General features: G+C 36.7%; 1 protein-coding gene across 1 annotated transcript in view; it reads left to right on the plus strand.

The window, feature by feature from the left end:
• SLC38A11 (solute carrier family 38 member 11) overlaps positions 1 to 22,471 on the plus strand; it is a 53,739-nt gene that overhangs the window by 21,085 nt on the left and 10,183 nt on the right. The window contains exons 8-10 of the mRNA XM_036884340.2: positions 15,807 to 15,877; positions 16,555 to 16,716; positions 19,743 to 19,855. Of these exons, the coding sequence (XP_036740235.1) occupies positions 15,807 to 15,877; positions 16,555 to 16,716; positions 19,743 to 19,855 (346 nt within the window). The remainder of the gene's footprint in view (positions 1 to 15,806; positions 15,878 to 16,554; positions 16,717 to 19,742; positions 19,856 to 22,471) is intronic.

Here is a 22,471-nt window from a genome sequence, read left to right on the forward strand (position 1 = left end):
TGGGCCCTGGGAGGCAAAGAGCAGAGATGTAAGTCAGCACCTATGCAAGTTGTTCACAGTCAAGTTTGGAGATGGGGCTTATTTAAAAACAAAAAAGAGAAAAAGGAAGTGACAGTACAGTATGAGGAGTGCAAAACAGAAGCATAAACAAGCGGCAGTGGCAGTGCCAAATCACGGAGTGTTTAATGTCTGAATCAGGGAGGGTTTCCTGGAGGAAGAGAGACATGATCTGGATGTTTTGAAAGAAGAATATGAATTTTTCCCAGATAGAGAAGGGTGTAAAAGGCATGATAGGCCTGGGGAAGGTAAGCATAAAAGCACAAAAGCAATTGTTAACTTCTACTAACATTAATTTGTCATCTATTATCTTGGTACTATATTCAGTTCTAATTTTAAAAAGCTGAATTCACAGCAAACATAAAGCTAATAAGTATATTGAACAGAATACAGTAAATAACTGTAGGTTAAATATTTTAATAATATAAGACAACTATTTTAATTGAATATTTTATTATAAAAAGTGCTTTTAGAGATTAAATCACTTGATTTAATAAAAGGCCTTGTGGATTTGGTAAATATAGTACCAGGAGACAATATTGAGGAAAAAAAAATAAGTCCTTAAAGTTGGCGGTAAATAAATTGATCATTAATTAAGCCCCAGGAGAACAATTTAAAGCAATGATTTTCAACTCTGGCTTCACATTAGAATTAACTGGGTAGCTTTAAAAAATGCTGATGCCGGTGCCCCGCCTGCAGAGATTCTGAAGGAATTGGTATGGGAGCCAGACAACCGATTCATTATTTGGCAGTTGTGACTATATGAACAAAGATCCAGAATCTCTTTGTTTTAAACAGATTAAAATTGTGGGTACACATTTAAACTGACACATCATTCTAAAAATAGACCAGAGATTTTGTGTTATTTTGGTTACTGTTGTATCATTATTTTTCATGATTCATTCTCCACTTATCTTTCTTAGTATCTTTTATATACAAAATGTATGTGAGATACTATTGTGAATTCAAAGAGAAAATATCTCAACTCTCAGGCTCATGGTTTAGTGGGGAAGATAAGGTAATAGAAATGACTGCCATGGAAGCAGTGTCTCTTGATACAAAGGAAAGAGGAAGGAGAGGCCACTTCCTGGTGGCACTAAATGAATTGATTTTATGGCCAAAGAGCTATTTATTTCTGTTATAAACAAAATGTGGCCTGTATCTTTCTAGCCTTCCCCTAGTGGCTTTAGATTTCTCTAAAATCATATTTTATCTGAGTCTTTGCAGTTTTTCTAATAACAGGGATTATTTACTTAACTCTTTCAATATTTAGATGTTAAAGAAGTGTGTTTTTTAATACTGTGCTGCCTTTAATTTTGTTTGAGTAAGACTGCAAACAACTTCTGTTTGTCCAGATTTACGATCAGGCTAATCAAATCCCATGTTCAGGGGTTGGCATCATAGTCAGGCATGCAGGCAGGCTTCTTTCTGAAAATATGACAGCCACAAGTGCTTATAATCCATAAAACATGAGAAATTCAATACTCTGTGTGTGTTTGTCCTCATTTTTGATTCAGATGAACAATCAGAAAAGCTGTACTTTTTCACACCACTTTTAAAGTGGTATTTGAAAGAGATCTTTAAACCCACTATCAGAAAAGAGGAAGGTGAGGAATGGCTACTGATATTGACCTTGTTACTATGGAAACACCTTTTTAGTGCTTGTGTTTTAAAAATAAAACACACAATTCAATTTCCTTTTCCATAACTCACAGGGCAATAAATTCTGCTTTTAGATATGATTTCAAATATCTCCCAGTGCATTGACTTTCAGTTCTTTTTTGGAAATAATGTTCAGTTTTATTGTATTTTCTAACCTTTTGCTTTCTAAAAACTGCAGTGGCAAGGCAATCTAATTGCTTTTCAGAAAGTGCCAGTATAAAAATGCAGTAACACAATTCTCCCAGTTTTTCCAGACTACATTCAAAGGCATTATTACTGAGAAAACCTTTATTCTATGCCTCATTAATATGCAATTCTTTACATTCAGGATGGAAATGATAGCTTGCTGTCTAAAATTACAATGTTTTACCTTTATATAATATCTCTTTTACAGCATTTTAGTCAACAGTGTAGTGTTCCATACTTCCAAGAAATGTATGTATCATTCAAAAACTATTTATGCATATAAAATGTGCTTTCCCTAAGGATCTCAATACATATTATTAGTTTCTTTACTTCTTATCCATTCTAACCCTGAAATTCTACAATTTATTGCTACACATGAAGAGGAACCAGAGGGAATTAAAGAAAGAATCAGGAAAATATGGGGAAACAGACAGGAATATTGTGTATTTGAAAAAGATAATAATAAGTTCTCTCAATTACTAGCTACTGATTTTTGTTGATGATTTATAAATTACTGCCCTTTTTGTTGCAAATTACAACCACTGAACCCTAACTCTTTAAAGCAAAAGGGAATTTATTGACTGACACAACTTTAAAGGTCAAGGTTGATTTTATTATTAAATTTGGTTGGGTTTAGGAGCACTGTCAACCATCAGACATAGTTTCTCTTTTTTCATTTCTTGGCTTTGCTTCCTGTTTTGGCTCTAGTTTGAAAGGCTTCACCTCTTTGTGACAATATAGCTGCAGCGGTCCCAGCCTACATCCATTCAAGTCCAACTCCATAAAAAAATAAAGAGCTTTCTCTTTCGAGTTTACTCCAGCTTCACCTCCAGTGTTAGTTCTGGCTGGGTCTCCTGGGGACCCATGATGGTCACAAACCCTGTCATCCTGGCTGGGGTTGAGTTGCTTGTGTGTAGGTTACAGGCCTACCCTTGATGCTAAGGACAGGGTCAGCCCAACCAAACACAGCCTGAGAGTAAAGGAAAGTTTGGTTCCAAAGGAAACTGAGGCAATGGTGCCAGGAGAGGAGGGAGTAGCCATTGCATGGTGCAGACTACAGATGTTCACTCAGAGAGGAAACTAATGATACTGAGGAGTTTCAATCAAACCAGGGCAGAGAGAATTGAGATGTAAGTTAACTGCAGGAAGGTGAGTTTATAACTCACCCCCTCCTTTTTTTTTTTTTTTTTTAGAGCATCACATGGTGAAGCAGTGGCTTAAGGCAGTTAAGAGCTAAAAACAAAACAGAAGAACAAAAGAACCTTTTTTAGCATGGAAGATACTGAACATGTTACAGGCCAAGCCAAAGATGGAGCCATTAGCCCCCCAGGAGATCTTGAAAAGTTGGAATTTACAATACAGAGTAATCCTGGGAGAGGAACTGGAATACTTCTTCCTCTTGAAACAATAAGTGTAAGGAGAGTAAAATATGGATACATTGTGAAAAACAGTGAAAGGGATTAGAGGGGTCATGCCCAGGGGCCCTTATTTATTTCAGAGATGAGATTATTATCTGGGAATGTAGTAGACAAAATTATGTTTAGAGCCTAAATATTTTAATTGGTTAAATTTGGAACTGTCACCCTGGGAAGTAAGAAGGGATCTGCACATAGGAATAAAATAATCGTGCTAGATGTTAGATTATCTATTTTCATCTTTTACGTGTTTTCTTGTGTATTTTAAGTCTTCTGCGCCTTGTGGTAAGCTCCCTGAGGACAGGATCACACTTGCTTTTTCCACTCCATGTCTTACCCATCACACACACAGTGCCTAACGCAGAATGAGAATTCAGCAAAGAACTATTGAATGACCAGTTGAATAAATAAATGAGTCTATGTGTGTTCTGACCTTAGTTGATTTAACCTGAGGACTAACTGGCCCAAATTCTAAAGTAATGAAACAATAAAAATTATCTTGGGACAATAAAAATTTCATGCAAAAACATCTCCTGTCAAAGAAAATTTCCCTAAGGCTGCTTCCATGCTAGCAAAATTGGCTGACTCACTTGCTAAAATGCCATCTGATTCCGTGTTCCACAGCATTATTAGTGCGGGTCAGTGTTATCAGACAGATTGCCTCTACGTGAAGCATCAGATAAAACCATCATTTAACTTGAGCCTACATGAAAATACAAAAAAACAACTGCAAGACAATATATTCTCAGAGAAGATCAGTCCAGTCCCTGTGAGTATAAGTGTAGCTGGAGAAACTCCTTCTACTCATCAACAATTATTTTTATAAATGTCTGCCATAGTGAGGTTTACCCCTGTCTGTTATTTCCAATTAGAAGCCAGACTGGTTTCTGGTGCAGACTCACAACCAAAGAGCAAATACCGAGTAGCCTGTTCTCCCAGCCAGCAAGCAATTTATTCAGTGTCTGGCAGCGTCTGCCAGTCATGTTGGCAGAAGTGTGTGAGGCCCAGAGATGTGACGTGTATAACGGCCGATGCAGCTCAAGGTTCTAACATTAGGAGTGATCGGGTGAGGGGGCACCCTGCCACTGGGGAGGGAAGCTATCAAACAAAAATGCAATTGCCTCCATTGGACATTTTCTCAAAAATTCTATCTTGCTTTTATGTTGCTCCTCATATATTTCATCACAGTTTAACAATGGTCATATCTCTATAATATCTCTTCCAAAAAGCTGCTGAAGACGGTGCTTTCCTAATCCACTCTCCCCTCACCACCACCCATCTGGCTTCTGTGTTTAGGATGTAAGTAGAGTTTTGGGATTTCTGAGCTGAAAGTTTGACTAGAATGTGCAAAGAAATGATTAGAGAGAGGTTGGCAGAGACCACCAAGAAAGGAGAGCTTTATGTGTGGAGCTGAGAAACCCGGATGTGCTTTTTAGTCTGATGGCCGTTGGAGGCTCTTAAGCAGGGGAGTCGCCAGAGCAAGGCTCTCTTGGTGGGAGTTCTCTTGCAGCAGGGGTGAGGGTAGTTTGGGGGTGTGAAGAACTGAAAGAAGGCTCTTCGGAACAAGCACCCAGGCAAAGGACACCTGGAGCAGTATAAGGGCAGGGCTCGAAATAAAGAGCAAGAGAAAAAAGAGGGCGATGCTTGCTTTTCCAACTTGGACAACTAGTCTGGTAGATGGTTCAGAATTTACCACCCAGAGGAGAAAATGGAAGCATCTGTTCAGTCAATTGACCAGTCACATTTTTAGGGACTAGGACTGTGAAGATCAATATAGCACAATTCCTTTCTGCAGGTCTAACTTACTGGGGGTGAGGTGGAGTGGATGAACACATAAAAGACAACCTCAATAGACTATTTAATAGAATTATGAGCAGGGTGCTATGGAAACAGAGAAGGACCCTAGCTTCTTTTAAGTTGTTAACCAGGATAAGAGAGAAAGCAGGTCTGGGGAAAACATATTAGGTTTTTAATATTTTAAAACCTTGATTTTGAATAACTCTTTGGGTGGGAAAGAGGAAAAAGAAGGAGAAATCACCCAGAGTGTTGGAAATGCGAAGTCTGGAGTTGAGAGAGAGGCTGATATGAACAATATTTACAGGGACAGTGCATAAGGTGAGGAGAGGCACACTGCAAGGAGACCCTGGATGGAAAGCAATGGTTTGGAGCTCACATCTGAAACTACATTTATTTTAATATAAACTCACATTATATCTTAATTTAATTGTTTTGTGAAAAGCACGGTGCAGAACAAAAACAACACATAATTCTAACATGTTTTTATTATGCTAAAAAGTGAAATCTTGCCTCTTCCTCCTCACTCTCTGCTCTTTTAACCCTAACTCACAAAAGCAAAAGCAGTTAACACCCAATTTTTAAAGAGTTGACAGAAGAATTGGAGCCAATCATAAGAAAAAAAAAGAAAAAAAATCGGTGACACAATAGGAATCAAAAGTGGCTGGTGTTACAAATGGGAAAAAGTATTTGTGATGTCCATGGCGCCAAGCTGTGCAAGCTTTTTATATGATTCATATAAAAAAACAAAAGTGTATTTTGGCAAAAATAAATCAGCATAATATTTTATGTAAAATTTTAACTCAAGATTAGCTTTATAGAAAACTTGTGTTTAAAAAAAAAAGGGGGTCGGTTGTGATGTTTAGAGTGATTCCCAAGAATGTTCCTGAACAGTCTGGTGTGTTCACGTAAACCGCAGCTGTCGATAAAATAGGATCAGAAGAAAAGTGCAGCGGGAGCGAGGAAGCGGCAGAAGGCTGCCAGCTGACGCCCGAGCTGGGGACAAGGGCAGCAGATCTGCGTGTGTCATTAATAGCTTGTGGTGTGACAGGAAACGGGCAGCCAGGGCACCTGGCTCTCAGCTGTGTCTGGTTGAAGAGGTTAACATGTAAGGCTCCCTTAACAAAACACAGGCTCCGCCGAGACGGGGTGATGCGCCAGGGCCCTGTGTTTAGCTGCAAAGCCTCTGGGCAGGTACCACAGGGAGGTGCGATGTGCGATCCTCCTCCTCGGAGGTCTGATGGTCTGGGGATCAGACGCCATCTCCCTGAAGCTTGTTTTCCTAAGTCTGTGAAGCCTGAGGTATACTTAGTAGGACTTGCTTCCTATTGCTTCGCCTTATTAACTACACAGCTGTTGGAAAGGTAAGGTGGAGTTTGGCTTTCAAAATCGGATAAATGCCTGAATCTAAGCATACAAACTAAAATAATTTTGCAAAATAAATGTTAACTCCCCCAAACATCCCCACTTCCACGCCGCTAACACACACACAAAACATTTCTAAAAAGAAGATAAAGCACCTGACTAGATTTTTTTTTTCAGAGTAAGGAAAACAGTCTTTAGGAAATATTTGCCATACCAAGGCTGTCAGTCAGTCGCTATCTATGTTAATAATAAAATATATTAAAACAATTGAAGCATTGTACCTTAAATGATCTGAACTTTACTGTAAGGCTCCATTATCTTTCCATGATCTATTTGAGGCTTTGTAAGTCATTTTAAAGGATCCTGTTTCTTCCCTATACTTCTTTCATCTGGATTATATTTTATATGGTTGAATTCAAAAGAATACATCCACGTGTTTTTACAAAATCAAATATTACAAATGGCTTTTAATGAAATGGAGCAGGCTCCTATCAGTCCTTTCCTATTTCAGCTGTATCTTTTGGCATTTCTATCTTTACTTCTACATAGTAGGTGTATAACTGCTATTTCTATATTCTCAGTGTTGTCTTATCATAAAGTAGACGAGGATTTAGCTTTTCAGTTATCTTTCCTCTTCTACCATAGTATGTGGAGCTATAAACAGAACATTCAGAATCAAATAGTTGTATTTTTCTTCTTGAACAGTTTTTTCTAGAATTAATATTTGCTTTTGTTTTTGTTTTTAACCATATTTAGCTGGATGTCCAGTATAGGGTTTTTTTTGAAAACTTTATTTTTTTAGGGCAGTTTTAGGTTCACAGCAAAGTTCAAAGGTACAGAGATCTTTCCATATACCCCTTACCCACGCACATGCATAGCCTCCCCCATTATCAACCTCCTTATTAGTGTGGTGCATTAGTTACAATTGACGATCCTAGATTAGTGGATCATAATCACCCAAGGTCCACAGTTGACATTAGAGGTCACTTTTGGCATTGTACATTCTGAGGAATTGTATATTCTGAATGGTTGTTGAACAATGGTTCAGCAGTTACCCATATTATTAGATCCTGAGGCCCTCTAATGCAGTTACTCTCTGTCAACACAGGAAGATACTACAGAACTACTGACTGTACTCTCCATGGTGTACTACTAACTCCATGACCAACTTCTATTATGCCTGAGAAGCTTTGTGCCCCTTTCTCCCCCTCACTCTCCCTACTGACCCACCCCTCCCCCTCCCCTACTTCTTAGTGTGTGTGAGTCTACTGCTGTTTTGTTCATTCTGTTTTGCTTTGTTCTTATATTCCACAAATAAGTGAAATCATACAGTATTTGTCTTTCTCCACCTGGTTTATTTCAGTGAGTATAATACCCTCTAGATCCATCCATGTTGTTGCAAATGGCAGGATTTCTTCTCTTTTCATGGTTGTATAATATTCCATTGTGTATACGTACCACCTTTTCATTATCCATTCATCTATCGATGGACACTTAAGTTGTTTCCATATCTTGGCTATTGTAAATAATGCAATGATAAACATAAGGGTGCATTTATCTTTTTGAATCAGGGATTTTGTTTTCTTTGGGTAAATTCCTAGAAGGGGAATTACTGGGTGGAACAGTGTTTCTATTTTTAACATTTTGAGGAATCTCCATACTGCTTTCCACAGCACTTGCACCAATTTACATTCCCACCAACAGTGTAGGAGGGCTTCCATTTCATGGAACATCTTTTTATAGACTTATTTGCCATCTCTCTTTATTCTTTGGTGAGGTGTCTGTTAAAGCCTTTGGCCCATTTTTAATTGGGTTGTTTGTATACTTACGGTTGAATTCTGAGTATTCTTTATATATTTGGGATAACAGTCCTTCATGAGATGTATCTTTTGCAAATATTTTCTCCTAGTTTAGCCTTTGATTTTGATAATGTTTTGTTACTCCTCTCCAAATGCTCAAACATATAAGATAACCTACCAATCGTATCATTTTTCTGGGAAACCTCCCTCCCAGAGCCTTCTGTCTTCTTGCTCTTTTCTCGATAGATTGATTTTTGTTTGCAACCGCACTGTCATTCTAGGACTTACTTTTACCTTTTTTGTGTTACTTACCCTATATCCAACATCTCAGATCTTTCCTTTTTCTTTATTTTCTACTTTTTCTGGAACATCCCACATGCCTCTCTGCTGTCCCCGAGAACTGCACACACAGGGGTTTTACAGAGTGAATCAGCTCTTTCTCATCATTGGCTCCTACCTGCTTGTTAGCTTCTTGCATTCTCAGCACTTACCATGTAAGCACCTGCTTTCCTTTTCCCAAAATGTCTTCTCCACTGATGCCTCTTTTCCATGATCCACTCTCCCATGGGTTTACCCCCTTTTCAATTCCTTTAGTAGCATTTTAGTGAGACCTAAGGAGGGAAATAAGATACATTTATGTGGCTCCATCCATCACGTTTAATTAGCTATTCAAATTTAACTTTTGATTATTAATTTGTCTGAAGATTTAAGTACAAAATCAAATGTCTTCTTTAAAGTATATTTTCCTATGTATTTTATATATAGGGATTTATAGGATAGTTCAAAAATTCTGTCTCAAAATTTATCCAATTACGGGATTAGCTAATCCTTTCTCTACCTCTTAGTTTACAGTACTCTTGTGCTATTATTTGGCAGAGAAATTAGGAAAGAAAAGGAACAAGTACCATCTGTATCAGCACTTAGTTGAAAGCTTTGGGAAGAGATATATGTGAAAAACAATAATTCAATGAAGATTTTATCTCCTTACTCTGAATATTTCTTTAGCATGCCAAATTGAGAATTGATTACTCCTGCCTTTATTTGTGACTTCAGTAAAAGTCACTGTGTCTTCAATTTGGTAAAAATCATGAGAGGTATATTTTTCATTGCTTGCAAAGACCATTAAACACACACACACACACACACACACACACCCATCAAGAATTCATACATGCAAGGCAATCTGACCTTATTAAAATAAAATTCAGGAACTCTAAGTAATTCCTGGAAGTAAAACTAAGTTTCCTGCTCAAGTAAGTACTCTATGTCTCTCTATAAAAAGGTAGTGCTGTGTTCAAGAAGTTAACTTAAATGTCACTGTATGTATATTTTATCAATGTCAATAATGAAATTTTAATTTCATAAGCTTTCCCTATAGAAAAATACAAAAGAGATTTTGTCACTGCAATACTGACAAAATAAAACCTTTTCTATAATTGAAAATGTATATAAATACAACAAAAAAACTTAATTTGTGCGTGTGTGTATGTGTAGGGGTGTAGAAACTTACAGATATAAAAGGATAATTTTACACTTTTTCTTTCAAGTGATTAGTTTAAGATGGATGTTAGCCAGTGATTAAATAATCAGGCAATTTGCCTTTCTATTCATTTTAGATGTCAAATATCTTAAGGTTTAATAAGTGCCTCTCTTATTCAAATGTTTAATTATCTTCCCCTGATGATAGTCTCCACACCGCATAGAAAAACTGATCATATTGCCACAGAGTGACAGCTTGGCTGGGGAGACTGACCCTGGACCAAGATAGACACCAGGGGGTGAGGTGAGCAGCTCCAAATAACCTGAGATTGTCTAAAACCATTTTATGCAGCTGGAAGTTGCACCAATTTGGCAGACCCAGTGGTGTAGAAAATTGGTGTATAATATAGAATACTGAATATTTACTGTCCTTAGAATCCAAAGTGTAAATGAACCATTTCATGTGCCCATTTGGTTGCATGTATGCTTTATCAAGATTAGTCACTCATTGATTTTAAATAAGATGATTGGCCTTCCCTGTGGTCCCTTCATTATCTGGAATAAGAATGCTATGAAAATTGTGTTTCATGTTCTTGCAGGTCCTGACACCCAGACTGAGACATATATTGATACTTTAATAATAACACAAAGAAAGGGAGAAGGAGTAGATAGAGGTCTCTTCTAACATAGAATGCCCACTATTTACCATGCTCTTTCATTCATTTTCTCATTTCACCCTTATGTCAGGTATTGAAAATAGAGTAATTATTATTGTCTCTGTTCTACAACAGAGAAAACTTGAGACCAGTGTCATTAAGTAATCTGTCCAACATCACCCTACTAGTACATCATAATGTAAACATTTAAATCCAAGTCTGACCTCAAAGCCCATATTTTTTCCCATTACAGCTTGCTGTATTCCATATGGGTTTTCATAGTCTTGAGAAAGTCTGTCCATCACAATGGAAATTAAGTTCATTATTGCTTTAGTTGTGTTTTATTTATACTAACCACAGTAGGCTGATAGCCAGCAAATAATCATATTAAATGAAAGGTAGGAGCCAAGTGGGGATAAAGAGCTGGTCCATTCATCAGCAGGTAACATTAACACCAACTGAAGAGACACTGTTGACTGCAGTGGGCTAATTACAGAACTACTGGCTTCCAGGGCAAACTACACACAAACATACAGATTTTGGTTCCTTGGGGAAAGAACTTCAAGAGTAGCAACAGAAAGTTTAAAACAAGGAGAAATTGGAGAGTAGTTCTTACACTGGGGTTTCTTTAGAAGAAAACGTGCCTTGCTTTGTACAAAAGCAATACTCCTGAAGAGTTTTATGTTAATTAATGTTTCAATTTGAATAATCACGTGAAAGCTATTCCATTTACAGGTAATGTATTGTGAATTATTCTCTAAAGTTGGGGGGGAAAAAAAGCACTCATCCCATAATTCAATCACTTTGTATAACAAATTAAATTTGGTTGATTTACATTTTATAGTATTTCAATATGACGATTATGTAATATCTCTTTTTCCCCATGTCTCTATTAATAAGGACAATTTCAGTTCATTTCTCCCAATTTGTTATTTTAGGCTTTTTAAATTTGTTTTGAAAATCCTCTGTTATCTGTGATTCTTTGTAAGTTAACAAGGTATGTTGTTCATTGTTATACTCAATTCCTCCATTCCACTTGCCTCTCAGAAAATACAAATGGAAATAGTAGTTGATATTTATAGCAGAAGCTACATTATAGAAAAAAAACTAAACCTCTTAAGACAATTTCTTTAACTCTTAGACTATTAGAAGATAATTACCATTAAATAAATAAACCATTTGGTTTTTTGAAACAAAGATTACCTGCATGATATCTTCTAGACCTGAGTTGTCCAATAAATAGCAAATAGCCTCCTATGGCTATTTAAATTTAAGTTAGATAAAATTAAATAAAAATAATTAATTCCTTGGTTTCACTAGCCATAATTTCAAATGCTCAATAGCCACATGTGGCTAGGACTAACCATATGGACAGCACAGATATAGAACATTTTCAGCATTACATAGTGCTGTGCTAGAGTATGATATAGAATACAGATGATGATATAGAATATACACCAAAATAGTTGACCTCTTTATTTTCTTTTTATTTCTGCAGTATGCCCAGTGATTATAACTGTGGTAGTACTCACAAGTATTTGTTGAAAATTGAATAAACTGAGTAAGTAACTGGAAAGCAGCAAGAATGTAGTTTTAGTTATAGAATATTTATGGAAATTTAAGGTTAAAAATTAGGTTCAGATTCAGAGAGGTTTTATGTAAAAAATATTGTATAACTATATAAAGTTGAGGAAGCAGGAGATTAAGCAAGATACTTTTGAAATAATTTTCAATATTTGCTCCCAAACTTTATCAGCAATAGACAGTCATATTGAAAAACCAATTCATTTCTTTTTCCCAGAGGTTAATTATTATAAAGTTGGTTTAAATCATTCCTGTTCATACTTTTATACTTACATTATGCATTTATGTATTGACAACAATTACAGTATAGATTAGTATGCTTGTAAAATATAGATAAATAACCACTATGGTAAAAAAAAAAATGCACATTCCCTTCTATAATTCACTATTTTTCCATCAATACTGTATTCCATATATTTCCATTTTAATAGTTAACACTGAGTAATTTTCTAATTGCTTTATAGCACACAATTTTATGTTGATGTCATATTTTACTAATGGATTTGTTTATCAATTCTATTGCTGGACATTGAGATCATTTCCAAAGTTTAGCTAATATAAACAATGCAGCAGTGAACATCCTTGCCCATATGTCCATGGGCACATGTGCACCTCTCCAGCCTAGGGTATAAACCTATAAATGTAATCATTTGCTTAGAAGCTTTCAGTACCTTCAGCTTTACTAGAGGTTGCCAAATTCTTTCCCAAGTATTTTACAATTTACAGTTCCCTCCATAATAATTGCATGTTGTCCTTTCCCAGTAATTTATCAACATTGCTATTGTTGAATTAGATGTAAAATGTTCTTTTTGTGGATTTAATTTGATTTCTCTATCTAGGAGGGTGAGCAACTTGTAGCTTATTTATCGGCCATTCTCTTTCTCCTCTATCAGTTGATTATTGTTGATTGCTCATTGGGTAATTTTTTTTATTGATTTGCAGGAGTGTTTAATATACACTTGATAATAACCCCTTCTTGATTACGTGCATGACAAATCTCATCTCCCAGCTTTTAGCTTATTTTTATATTTTTAATTTTGTATGCAGATTTATTTTATATTTTCCTTCCAATAATGTTATCAGGTTTATCAATCTTTACCTCTATGGTTTTTCTTTTACGCATTTAAAAAACAATTATTTTCTCCCTGAATATCATGTTTTATTCTTTGAATTTAAATATTAATTTGGGAAGAATTGGCATGATAGAGTCTTCTTATTCACATATAGGTAGATATGGTATCTCTCTCCATTTATTTGTCTTTCAATAAAATTATATCATTCCTTTAAGATTTTGCATATCTTTTAAACTATTTTGGATTTTTTTCTGCTACTGCTATTTTAAAAACATTTTAACTGGTTGTTATTTATGTTTGTCAACCCTATTGATTTTTGTGTATTGAGCTTATGTCCAGTAATCTTGCTGGCTACTCTTATTAATTCCACTAGCTGTTCAGTTAATTCTCCTGAATATTCTGTGTGCACAGTTCTATAGTGTACAAATAATTTATCCCTTTCCAATGATTATTTTATTACATTAGCTAAGAATCCCAGTAATATATCCTAGAAGCAATGATAGTGAACATCCTTGTCTGGTTTCTGCCTTTAATTGTAATATTGCTAAGTTTTCACTTTTAAATATGCCATTTCCTATGAGTTTTTAGTAGATATTCCTAGCAGATTAAGGAAATATAAAGGCAGAATAGTCTATAACTTCATTTTCTCAACTATATTGGGTGTCATGATTTCAGCAACCTCATAAAATATGCCAAGGAACTTTCTTTTTTTCTAAGGTACTGATTGTTTCTGGAACTCAATCCCAGGCTATTTTATAAAAGATTGGAAAGCCATATTCAATATCTCTTTCCTTCTCTTTATCTAGATGAACACACATTTCCCTATCTGTAACATCTTCTTTGGTAGTTTCCATCTAGAAATATACTCAAGGAATCATAGGGATCAGGAAAAATTTTAAGAACTTAAAAGAAAGAAGAGAAATGAAAATCAAACTCCTACCTTTTCATTACTCATGTAAGAGTTAAAAAGTAGGACACCATCCCAAGCTGTACTGAAGGGGAAAGATGAGTGTTATTTCTGTGCAAACACCCTAACAGACAGCAGGTAAATTAAAGCATATTAGAAAGTTGACAGTCTCCAAGCTCCTATTATTGTTAGTGCTGCCTTTTCTAAGTCAATTTTTTTAAGGACCAGCGACAATACAGGTATTTTTCCACACTAGCGTTGGAATTTGACGGGTCAGCGGGCGTCGGTTAATGTTACACCGCAGGGAGGGTGCGAGGGCAGCAGGTGGCAGCAGTTTCCACTCAAACAACGATGGGCATCAGCCCAGGCCTTGAACAGCCGGAGGCTCCTGCCGAGTCCTATTAGGTCTGTAACTGCTATTTTCAAATATGGAAAGAAATGATATATTACATAAATCCCACTAACTTTGACCAAACAAAGGGGACGTTTTTGTATCTGTTTTATGTAGAGAATGAATAACAAACTCAGGAAGTAGGTGGGCTTACGCCTCACCTAGTGCCTTTATGCTTTCTAGGACCCTTCTTCCCTGTCCCCCCTTCTCTCTTTATGCATTCCTTTGGGTCTTACTCGAGCCTTTGGGAAGCTGGCCATCTTTTCGATGTTTTGTTATCTTTTATTAAATGACAGTGGATAATAATAATATTAATACATAAGCTGATAATACTAGTGACTGTTTATTGAGCACTGACTACATGCAAGGTTCTCTTCCAAAAGTTTTGCATATTTTATCTCATTTAAATCACACAATATCGCAGTGAAGTCGGTACTACTATTATTATCCCCATTTTACAGATATCAAAACTAAAGCACAGAATGGTTAATAACTTGCCTAAGATCACACAGCTAATAAGTGGAAGGGGCCAAAGACTAATACAGGCTGTCTGACAGTGGAGCCTCTGCTCTTCATCATTACTCAGGGAGGCGTTAATCAGGGATCCTAATCCCTGTCAATAGACAGACAGTGAAATATTTTAATTCCACTAAGAAATGTTTCTTCAGGTAAGTTTAAAGTTCATATGCTCCCCAAATGTCTTTGAGAAGTGTATCCACAGGCGGGGATCTGAGACCATGGGCAGTTCAGTATGGGAGAGGTTTGGGAATGTAAAGACCAAGGGGACAAATCTCAACTTATAGTTTGTGGGAGCTTGACAAGTGATGTCACCACCCAGTGCCTAACTTTCCTAACATGTTAAATGATGATGATAATACTTAAATGTCATTGGGAAGATTGAAGTAACATAGGATAGTCCCCAGAACATAGCAAAGTACATCCTCAATTAATAGTAGTTCATGTCCACCTTCCTCAATAAATAATGGCAGTGCCAACTATGGATTCCCTGGGGCAGGAGGAGCCCAGAAGAATGAGTCAGAGGGGAATAAAGGGCAGTACTGATTAACTGAGGAAGAGCATTGCATTATTAATTTTGGTATCTCCCTCAATGAGTATCTCAAATGATAAGGGCCTGACAAATGTTTGTTGTTAAATTGATGACTAAAATAAAGTCACAAAATTGAGGGGTCAGTGAATATTTTCAATATGTGAAAAGGTCGTCTTTGCAAGGATTTGACATGCATTTTAGAGGGCTGAGGTTAATAAAACATTGATCTTCCTGGGAAATTATTTACAGTCAAATAAGGTTAATGGGACCTCTTCTTCATTTCTCATGTAAAGATACTCAGACTGTACTGTGGCACCATTACTTGCACTATGATTTGCTTAGGCTTGCATTTGTTTAACCATTCATCAAATTAACTGATTTCTCTTCTAGACCGAAAACAGATGATGCCTGGGTATTTGCAAAGCCCAACGCCGTTCAGGCTGTCGGTGTGATGTCGTTTGGTGAGTGTATGTATGGTCCCAAAGGTCCTTTCTCACTAGGGAGTCTTCTGTATAATGAGAAAGTGCTATGTTTCATATTTGTGTCTGGAGAGCAGATGTCCTAAGTTTTAGACTTCCTATTCACAGCATGTGATCTGGTTTATGCCAACATAAAATTAGGCCCAAACTTTTCACACTCATCACTAAAATTTGCTTCAGTTTGGACAAGTCTCTTTCTCATGCAGAAAACTCATTAAAGTCATCTTGTTTCTTAACTTGAAAATCTAGCAAGTGTTACGCGCCTCTTCAAAACCTCGCACACAAAGTATTACAAGCTGGCTGGGGGTCTAAAGCGACTGTTATATCCCAGACTAGAAAGGAGGCCATGGACTTAAAATATGGTGTTTAGATTTCCCTTAGGAATGGAAAGGCCACTAGGAAATGGAAAATGAGAAAGTTGGATAGGCCTGGTTTATATCCAGAGTGACATAAAAAGAACACGTAAGCCGAATGTGAATGAAATTTCTCATTACTAAAGCTGTTAGAAAGATTATTTTCTGACCTATCTAGTAAATGAGTAAATTTGAACTTCAGCTCATTAGCATTCCAAAGCAGCATACATCTCTGAATTTTGGAAGTAAAAAGAAGATCCCAGTGCTTACTTTAATAATACCTTTATTTTTTCTTTTTAATCACAGCCTTTATTTGCCACCATAACTCCTTCTTAGTTTATGGTTCTTTGGAGGACCCCACAGTAGCTGAGTGGTCCCGGGTCATCCACGTGTCCACGCTGGCTTCTATGTTCGTCAGTCTTCTCTTTGCTGCATGTGGCTACTTGACATTTACTGGCTTCACCCAAGGTAAAATGAGAGATTCAGGCTTACTGTGTTTTGGTGTTCACTTGGAGTGGTGCTATCGCTTCTAATTTTGGGTTAGATTATACCCAATTTCCACTGCATGGTGTCACTGTCTGATCTTACCCATTCTTTCCTCTACCTTCCTGTCTTTCTGCAGTGTTCGTTTCCTAATTTTCTCCTTTTTAAACTGCTAAATTTATTTCTATAGTCCATTCTCTCTCCTTCTATGCTCTCACTTCAAGGCACATGATCTCTGGCTTTCCTGTCTAGTACTCCACTGCAAGTTCACTTTCAAAAACACCAATATTTCACCACTCTTCAAAGCTAACAATCTTTTGGGCTGTGAGCCTCATGAACGCCTCTGAGTCACTCGCCAGTCTGACCATTCTTTCTTTACTCCCACGGAAGAAAGAGCGCTACCATTCCCTCGGTCACTCTGCTAATATGTTTTTCTTCTCGGAGGGATTCATCCTTGTTCTCCCCACCTCTCTCCCCTTTGCCCCAGCATCTCCTATTCGTGGGCACAGGCAAGAGACCATCTTTTTTGCAACAAATTCTCTGAACATGTCATTATTTTAACTCTAGTCAAGATCTTTAAGTTGTCTTCAGCCTCTTGCCTGAAGGATATTCCTGTTTAGTTGTCCCATTCTGTCCTTAAATGTAAAACATCATCTTCCCCACAAAACTAGCCCTTTCCTTTCTTCCTCCCTCGCCTCCTTCCCTTCTCCCTCACCCCACAACCCCCGCACACTTTCTCTTTGCCTGTTCACTCGGGCCCAGCTGAGTGCCCATCTGGCCTGCTTTCTTCAACCCTTGCGTCCCTCGTCGCATCCTGTGCTGGTCGCATCCTGTGCTCCTCGGGGTATTCTGACAGCCTGCTGAGTGCCGTGGCTCATATATTTCATGGCTTTCACAGGTCTATTATCTCATTTGACCTTTAAACAACCCTGTGAAGGTAAGTGGAATAACTAGTTTTACCCCCTGCTTAAAACACAAAGAGGCAAGGTAACTTGCCCAAGCTGGCTGGGGACAAAGTAGAAAACAAGTCTCCTGACTTTCAGTCCAATTTTCTCTCCATTCTGTCTTGTTGCCTATCCCTTTTTGGTCAAGTATGACACATTAAGAGCTGTCTCTCAGCCTCCAGCTCCTCTAAGCTTGGTTTTCAAATGACACTGAGGTACTCAGGTGAATAATGCATTGTTTCCAAAAAAGGTTCCAGCTCACTATGATTATAGGCAGAGATTTCTCAAGAAATAAAGACGTCTTCAAAGAAGTGATTCACATAATCCCAAGGTGATCAAAAGTATAACCTGGGTGTGCCATTAGAGTGCAGCAATGAAATGACATTGAAAGTCTTGATAAAAATTGTGTTTCAAAACACAGCCATGTATCATTATTGCTACACAGTTTGCCAAGATGAATGGCCTACAGGCTCCAGTCTGTACAAAACCATGGTCTTAAATGCCTTCTCAGGAAGACATAAATCTCCTTTCTTAGGCACAACTTCCTGGTGTTTTAATCAGTGGTAATTGCTCAGATATAATTAAATCTTCATATTCCGAAGCTGACAGGTTGGTTTTGGTTTCTTGGGTTGTTGTTTTTTTTTTTTTTCCTAGCTATAATAGCCTAAAATGTACTTAGACTCAAGCTGGAAGAAGTTGACATTGTTTCCTCAAGCCATTCCACTTTAGGCATATCTGGTCTTTTGTGCCAACCACTTACTGCTTTTCTTTTCCCTTTTAGAAGATAAAACCCAGCTTGCGAAGCAGTAAGAACTCTAGATTATTCTTGACATTCAGTCAAGAATAGGTGTGGGGCCCATTTTTTAGTGGAGGTTAACAGGAAGCGTCAGTCCTCTTTCTCAGAGTGCTGGGACCTTTTTAATCAACCTCGAAGCAGATTCCTACCACTACTGCCTTGTGATGTAACCCCCTTGTGCCTTAAAGAGACAGTAATGTACATTTGTTCTGATTGAGAGGGGGAGGGAGGAAGAGTCACCTAAAGTATGTCTTGGGAAGAGACAGGACCTTTAGCTTTTTAATTAGAAAAAAAAATACAAAAGTATCATTTCATTTCGATTAAACAGCATAGTAGTCTATGACTTTGATCTAATTTCTATTTTGTCTAAATAAAAAAATGTAACCAAAATTTTAAAATGCAAGCATGGTATATTTAGGAAATAAACAGGCCCAAATGTTCTTTGTTTTAATACTGAGGAACTTTTTAACTGACCTGACTTATGTGCCCTCATTAGATCCCTGTATTTCTTCCTAAGTGTCTGGGAAAACACAGTCTTTAAATAAGAATTGATTCAAAGTCTATATGGTCCTTCATTTAGTTTGGAATTTATTAAATATAAAGGTCTATCTTGGAAATAACCATGTTTTCAGTTTTGAATCAGTGAATTTACACTTGGGTTCATCAGACACCATGAAATATAATGTGTGTTTGGAATTCCTCACCATGGTCCTGTTGTGATTAAACCCTATAGCGTGATATACAGGAAATTCAGCTCCCCAGATGTACTGGTCTGCTCTTCCTTGTGGGATTTTCCTTGTTCTAAGAATAACATTTCAAAGGAGATTTGTTTATTTTAACAGCCTTTTTTTTTTTAATAATGAAGTCACTTACTCACCAGAAACAAAGACCAGAAGCAAGCTCATAATACCAATGCATAAGAATTTAGGGAGCTGATTTAGTGTGAATAAGACAATGGATAAAAGTATTTTTCAGGAGTTGATACAAATTTAAGGCAAATCTACTGAAAACAAACAATGAAAATATGAGAAAAATTATTAGCGGTGAATTCATCTTCAGATGGAACATGTGCTAGTTTTATTATCAGTCGACAATTACATGGTTACTGAATGCAAAAAACTTAAATTTAGACTCAGCAATCTGTTCTACTAATTAAATTAAGCAAAGTTTATGTAGCTTCACTTATATAAGCATCCAACATCTCATTTATTAGACATTTATCTCAAATATCCAGAATCTATTAAATATATCTATTTTATATTATTGTCTAGGAGACTTATTTGAAAATTATTGCAGAAATGATGACCTGGTAACATTTGGAAGATTTTGTTATGGAGTCACTGTCATTTTGACATATCCAATTGAATGTTTTGTAACAAGAGACGTAAGTACAATTCCTTTCTGACACTTTACATAGGTGATCTCTCTACTACATTTAATTTAGGAAGATATGTAAATCATTCAATTCTGCAAATTCCGAAGTGCATGACAATATAAATTACAAAATTTTCTTTTTCCACCAGTTTAAAGATAAATTTATATTCAAATGCTTATAAGATATTTTCAAAAGTTGGATTTGAAATCATATTTGGTGGCCTAGTTTATATTAGAAGTATAAATATTTACACAACTGCATTCCACAATGAAAGCCAGCCTTTAATAGAGCCAAACTAAGTTTTTAACAAGTATTCTTACCAAGAAATTAAATACTTCTTAAAATATGTTTTACAAAATTATCTTTTTGCTAAGATATTTTATAAATCAACATGTATTAAAGGCACTGGAAAACAGATTCTGATCAGTTGTTCTTTGTAGAAAACTAAAATATCTTATTTTCTATAGAAAGCCAAAATTCAACTTTAACAATGTTTTACAGATATATTTCATTTATATATTTATATAAATATATTTATTTATATTTATATACCATATAACATAGATACTATATAATTTGTGCATTTATTTATATATTTTATATATATATATATATATATATTTTTTTTTTTTTTTTCCTTATAAAGTCAGCTCCAAGTTATTTTATATAGAGCATCTGGATTTGTGGAGGAAGATTAAGTGAAAGATAACTAATTCTTGGGTAAAATTGGATAATATGGTTTGTTAGAAATCCTGTATGTACTGTACCATTTGGCAGAAAAACATGATCCTCCTTCACAGTGGTTCTTTCAAGAATCACACTGAGAAGGGCTTAGTCTCAGGATCTATTCCTAGAGGCTGTTTACCCAGTGCACATGTGAATGGGTCTAAAGTGTGAAGTGAAACTTCTGCAGGGCTTGAAATACACCACCTTACAGGCAGGCTTCTAGGGGCAGACCAGGGCTTACCTTATGCCAGTTCTGGGGATCAGGAGCTGCAGGGAAATGGAAGAAGGAAATGCTCAGCACTGTGTGTATCCTTTACAATTAGCACTTATTCTCCCTTACAAATGTATAACTCACAGGCCAGGTCTCCACCCTGAACACAAGGCAGAAAGAAATTGAACTTCATTGTATGAGATTTTTAAAATATAAAACCTTTAAATATTTTGCTAACTATTGCTAGATGCAGGAAATGGGTTTCTTTTTGCTTCAGCCCAGGACTTTAGGTTCAAATCTGATTTCTAGATCAGCAATAACAGATGGTACGTTCGCATGTGGTTTCTGGTGCATGGCTTGTGGATGATCTGAGTCACTCAGCTGCAGAGCTTATGTGTTCAGTACTTGGAACTTGAGTTTCCTTTCTAGCTGCCCTGACAGGAAGACAGAACTAAAGCAAGATCTCTGCCATGGCAGCAAATACTGGGCAGAGAAACCCTGTATATCCCTCATCCATTCACTTCCTTTCTCCTTCCCTCATTCTATGCACGCACATTGTTAGCATAAATATAATCAAAGCCATTTCTATTCATAGGTAAAAGTAGCCAAGTACATACAAGGGTTCCACAAAGCCTATTTATACCCCTAAAAAATATCTCTCCCTACCTTACCTCCCCGATTGTCCACAATTACAGTCATCTTAGCAGCATCTATAAGAGTGAATTTTAATATATAATATTTGGAAAAACATTGCCAACTGTAAAATTATAAATGCATAAAAGTTATTAGTATCCACATCAAACTATTAGTGAAGTTGTGGCTGTATCCAGTCCATAGAGAATGTCCCTTGTCTAGGAATGTTACTCATCACGGTTTGGAGAGTTGGTTCATAAGATACCCTGGCGTCTGACCTCTCCTACCATGTCCAGCTTTTGCTTCATGGTTCCTTTGCACAGAGTCACACGCCGTCGGGACTGTCTCCTTCTTGTCCTCCGTGGATCTCTCTCCTGTTCTTACCCCTTTGTTCTTTTCATACTGTTACCTCCATCTGCTGTAAACCCTTTCCCTGTTTCAAGCCCCACCTCAAGCCAAGGCTGAACAAGCATGTTTCAGGAACGCTGGCAAGATGATCACTCTAGGGAGACAGATCTAGAGAGCTAAAGCTCCTTCCAGTTCTAAATTCTACTTGCTACTTTTTTTATCCGATTATAAATTCAACACTGTTTCTTTAAATTGGTTGGATCTCTCCAAATAAAATGTTAATTCCTGAGAATACGAATCATCTCAGCAAAGAGAAAAAACATTTTCTCTTTGCCAATTATATCACAGTGTGGGACACATTAAATAGGTAACTAGTGATTGATTTCTTAACCTAAGTATCAGTGGAAAATGGTGATCAACTCTTCTCCATTTTTGTTGAGGACAGGCAAGATAAAATACAGTATCAAATAGGGTTTTTGATTATATAAATTTAGTTTCCTATCAATAAGGGATACTACACCTTCATAATTATTAAAGGAAATTGGGGGAACTCCTTCCTTCAAGGTCATTCAAACAATCTAAATAGTATCATAGTTTGTGTTGGTGATAGCCTGTTGGCCTGAAGGAAGAAGGATCAGGTGACTTCCCAAGGTCTCTTTTGCACTTGAGATATCTATTTATTCACACAGTAGTATGCCATGTTCTGG

This window comes from Manis pentadactyla, chromosome 8 (genome assembly GCF_030020395.1).
Source record: "Manis pentadactyla isolate mManPen7 chromosome 8, mManPen7.hap1, whole genome shotgun sequence".
Classification (NCBI taxonomy): domain Eukaryota; kingdom Metazoa; phylum Chordata; class Mammalia; order Pholidota; family Manidae; genus Manis; species Manis pentadactyla.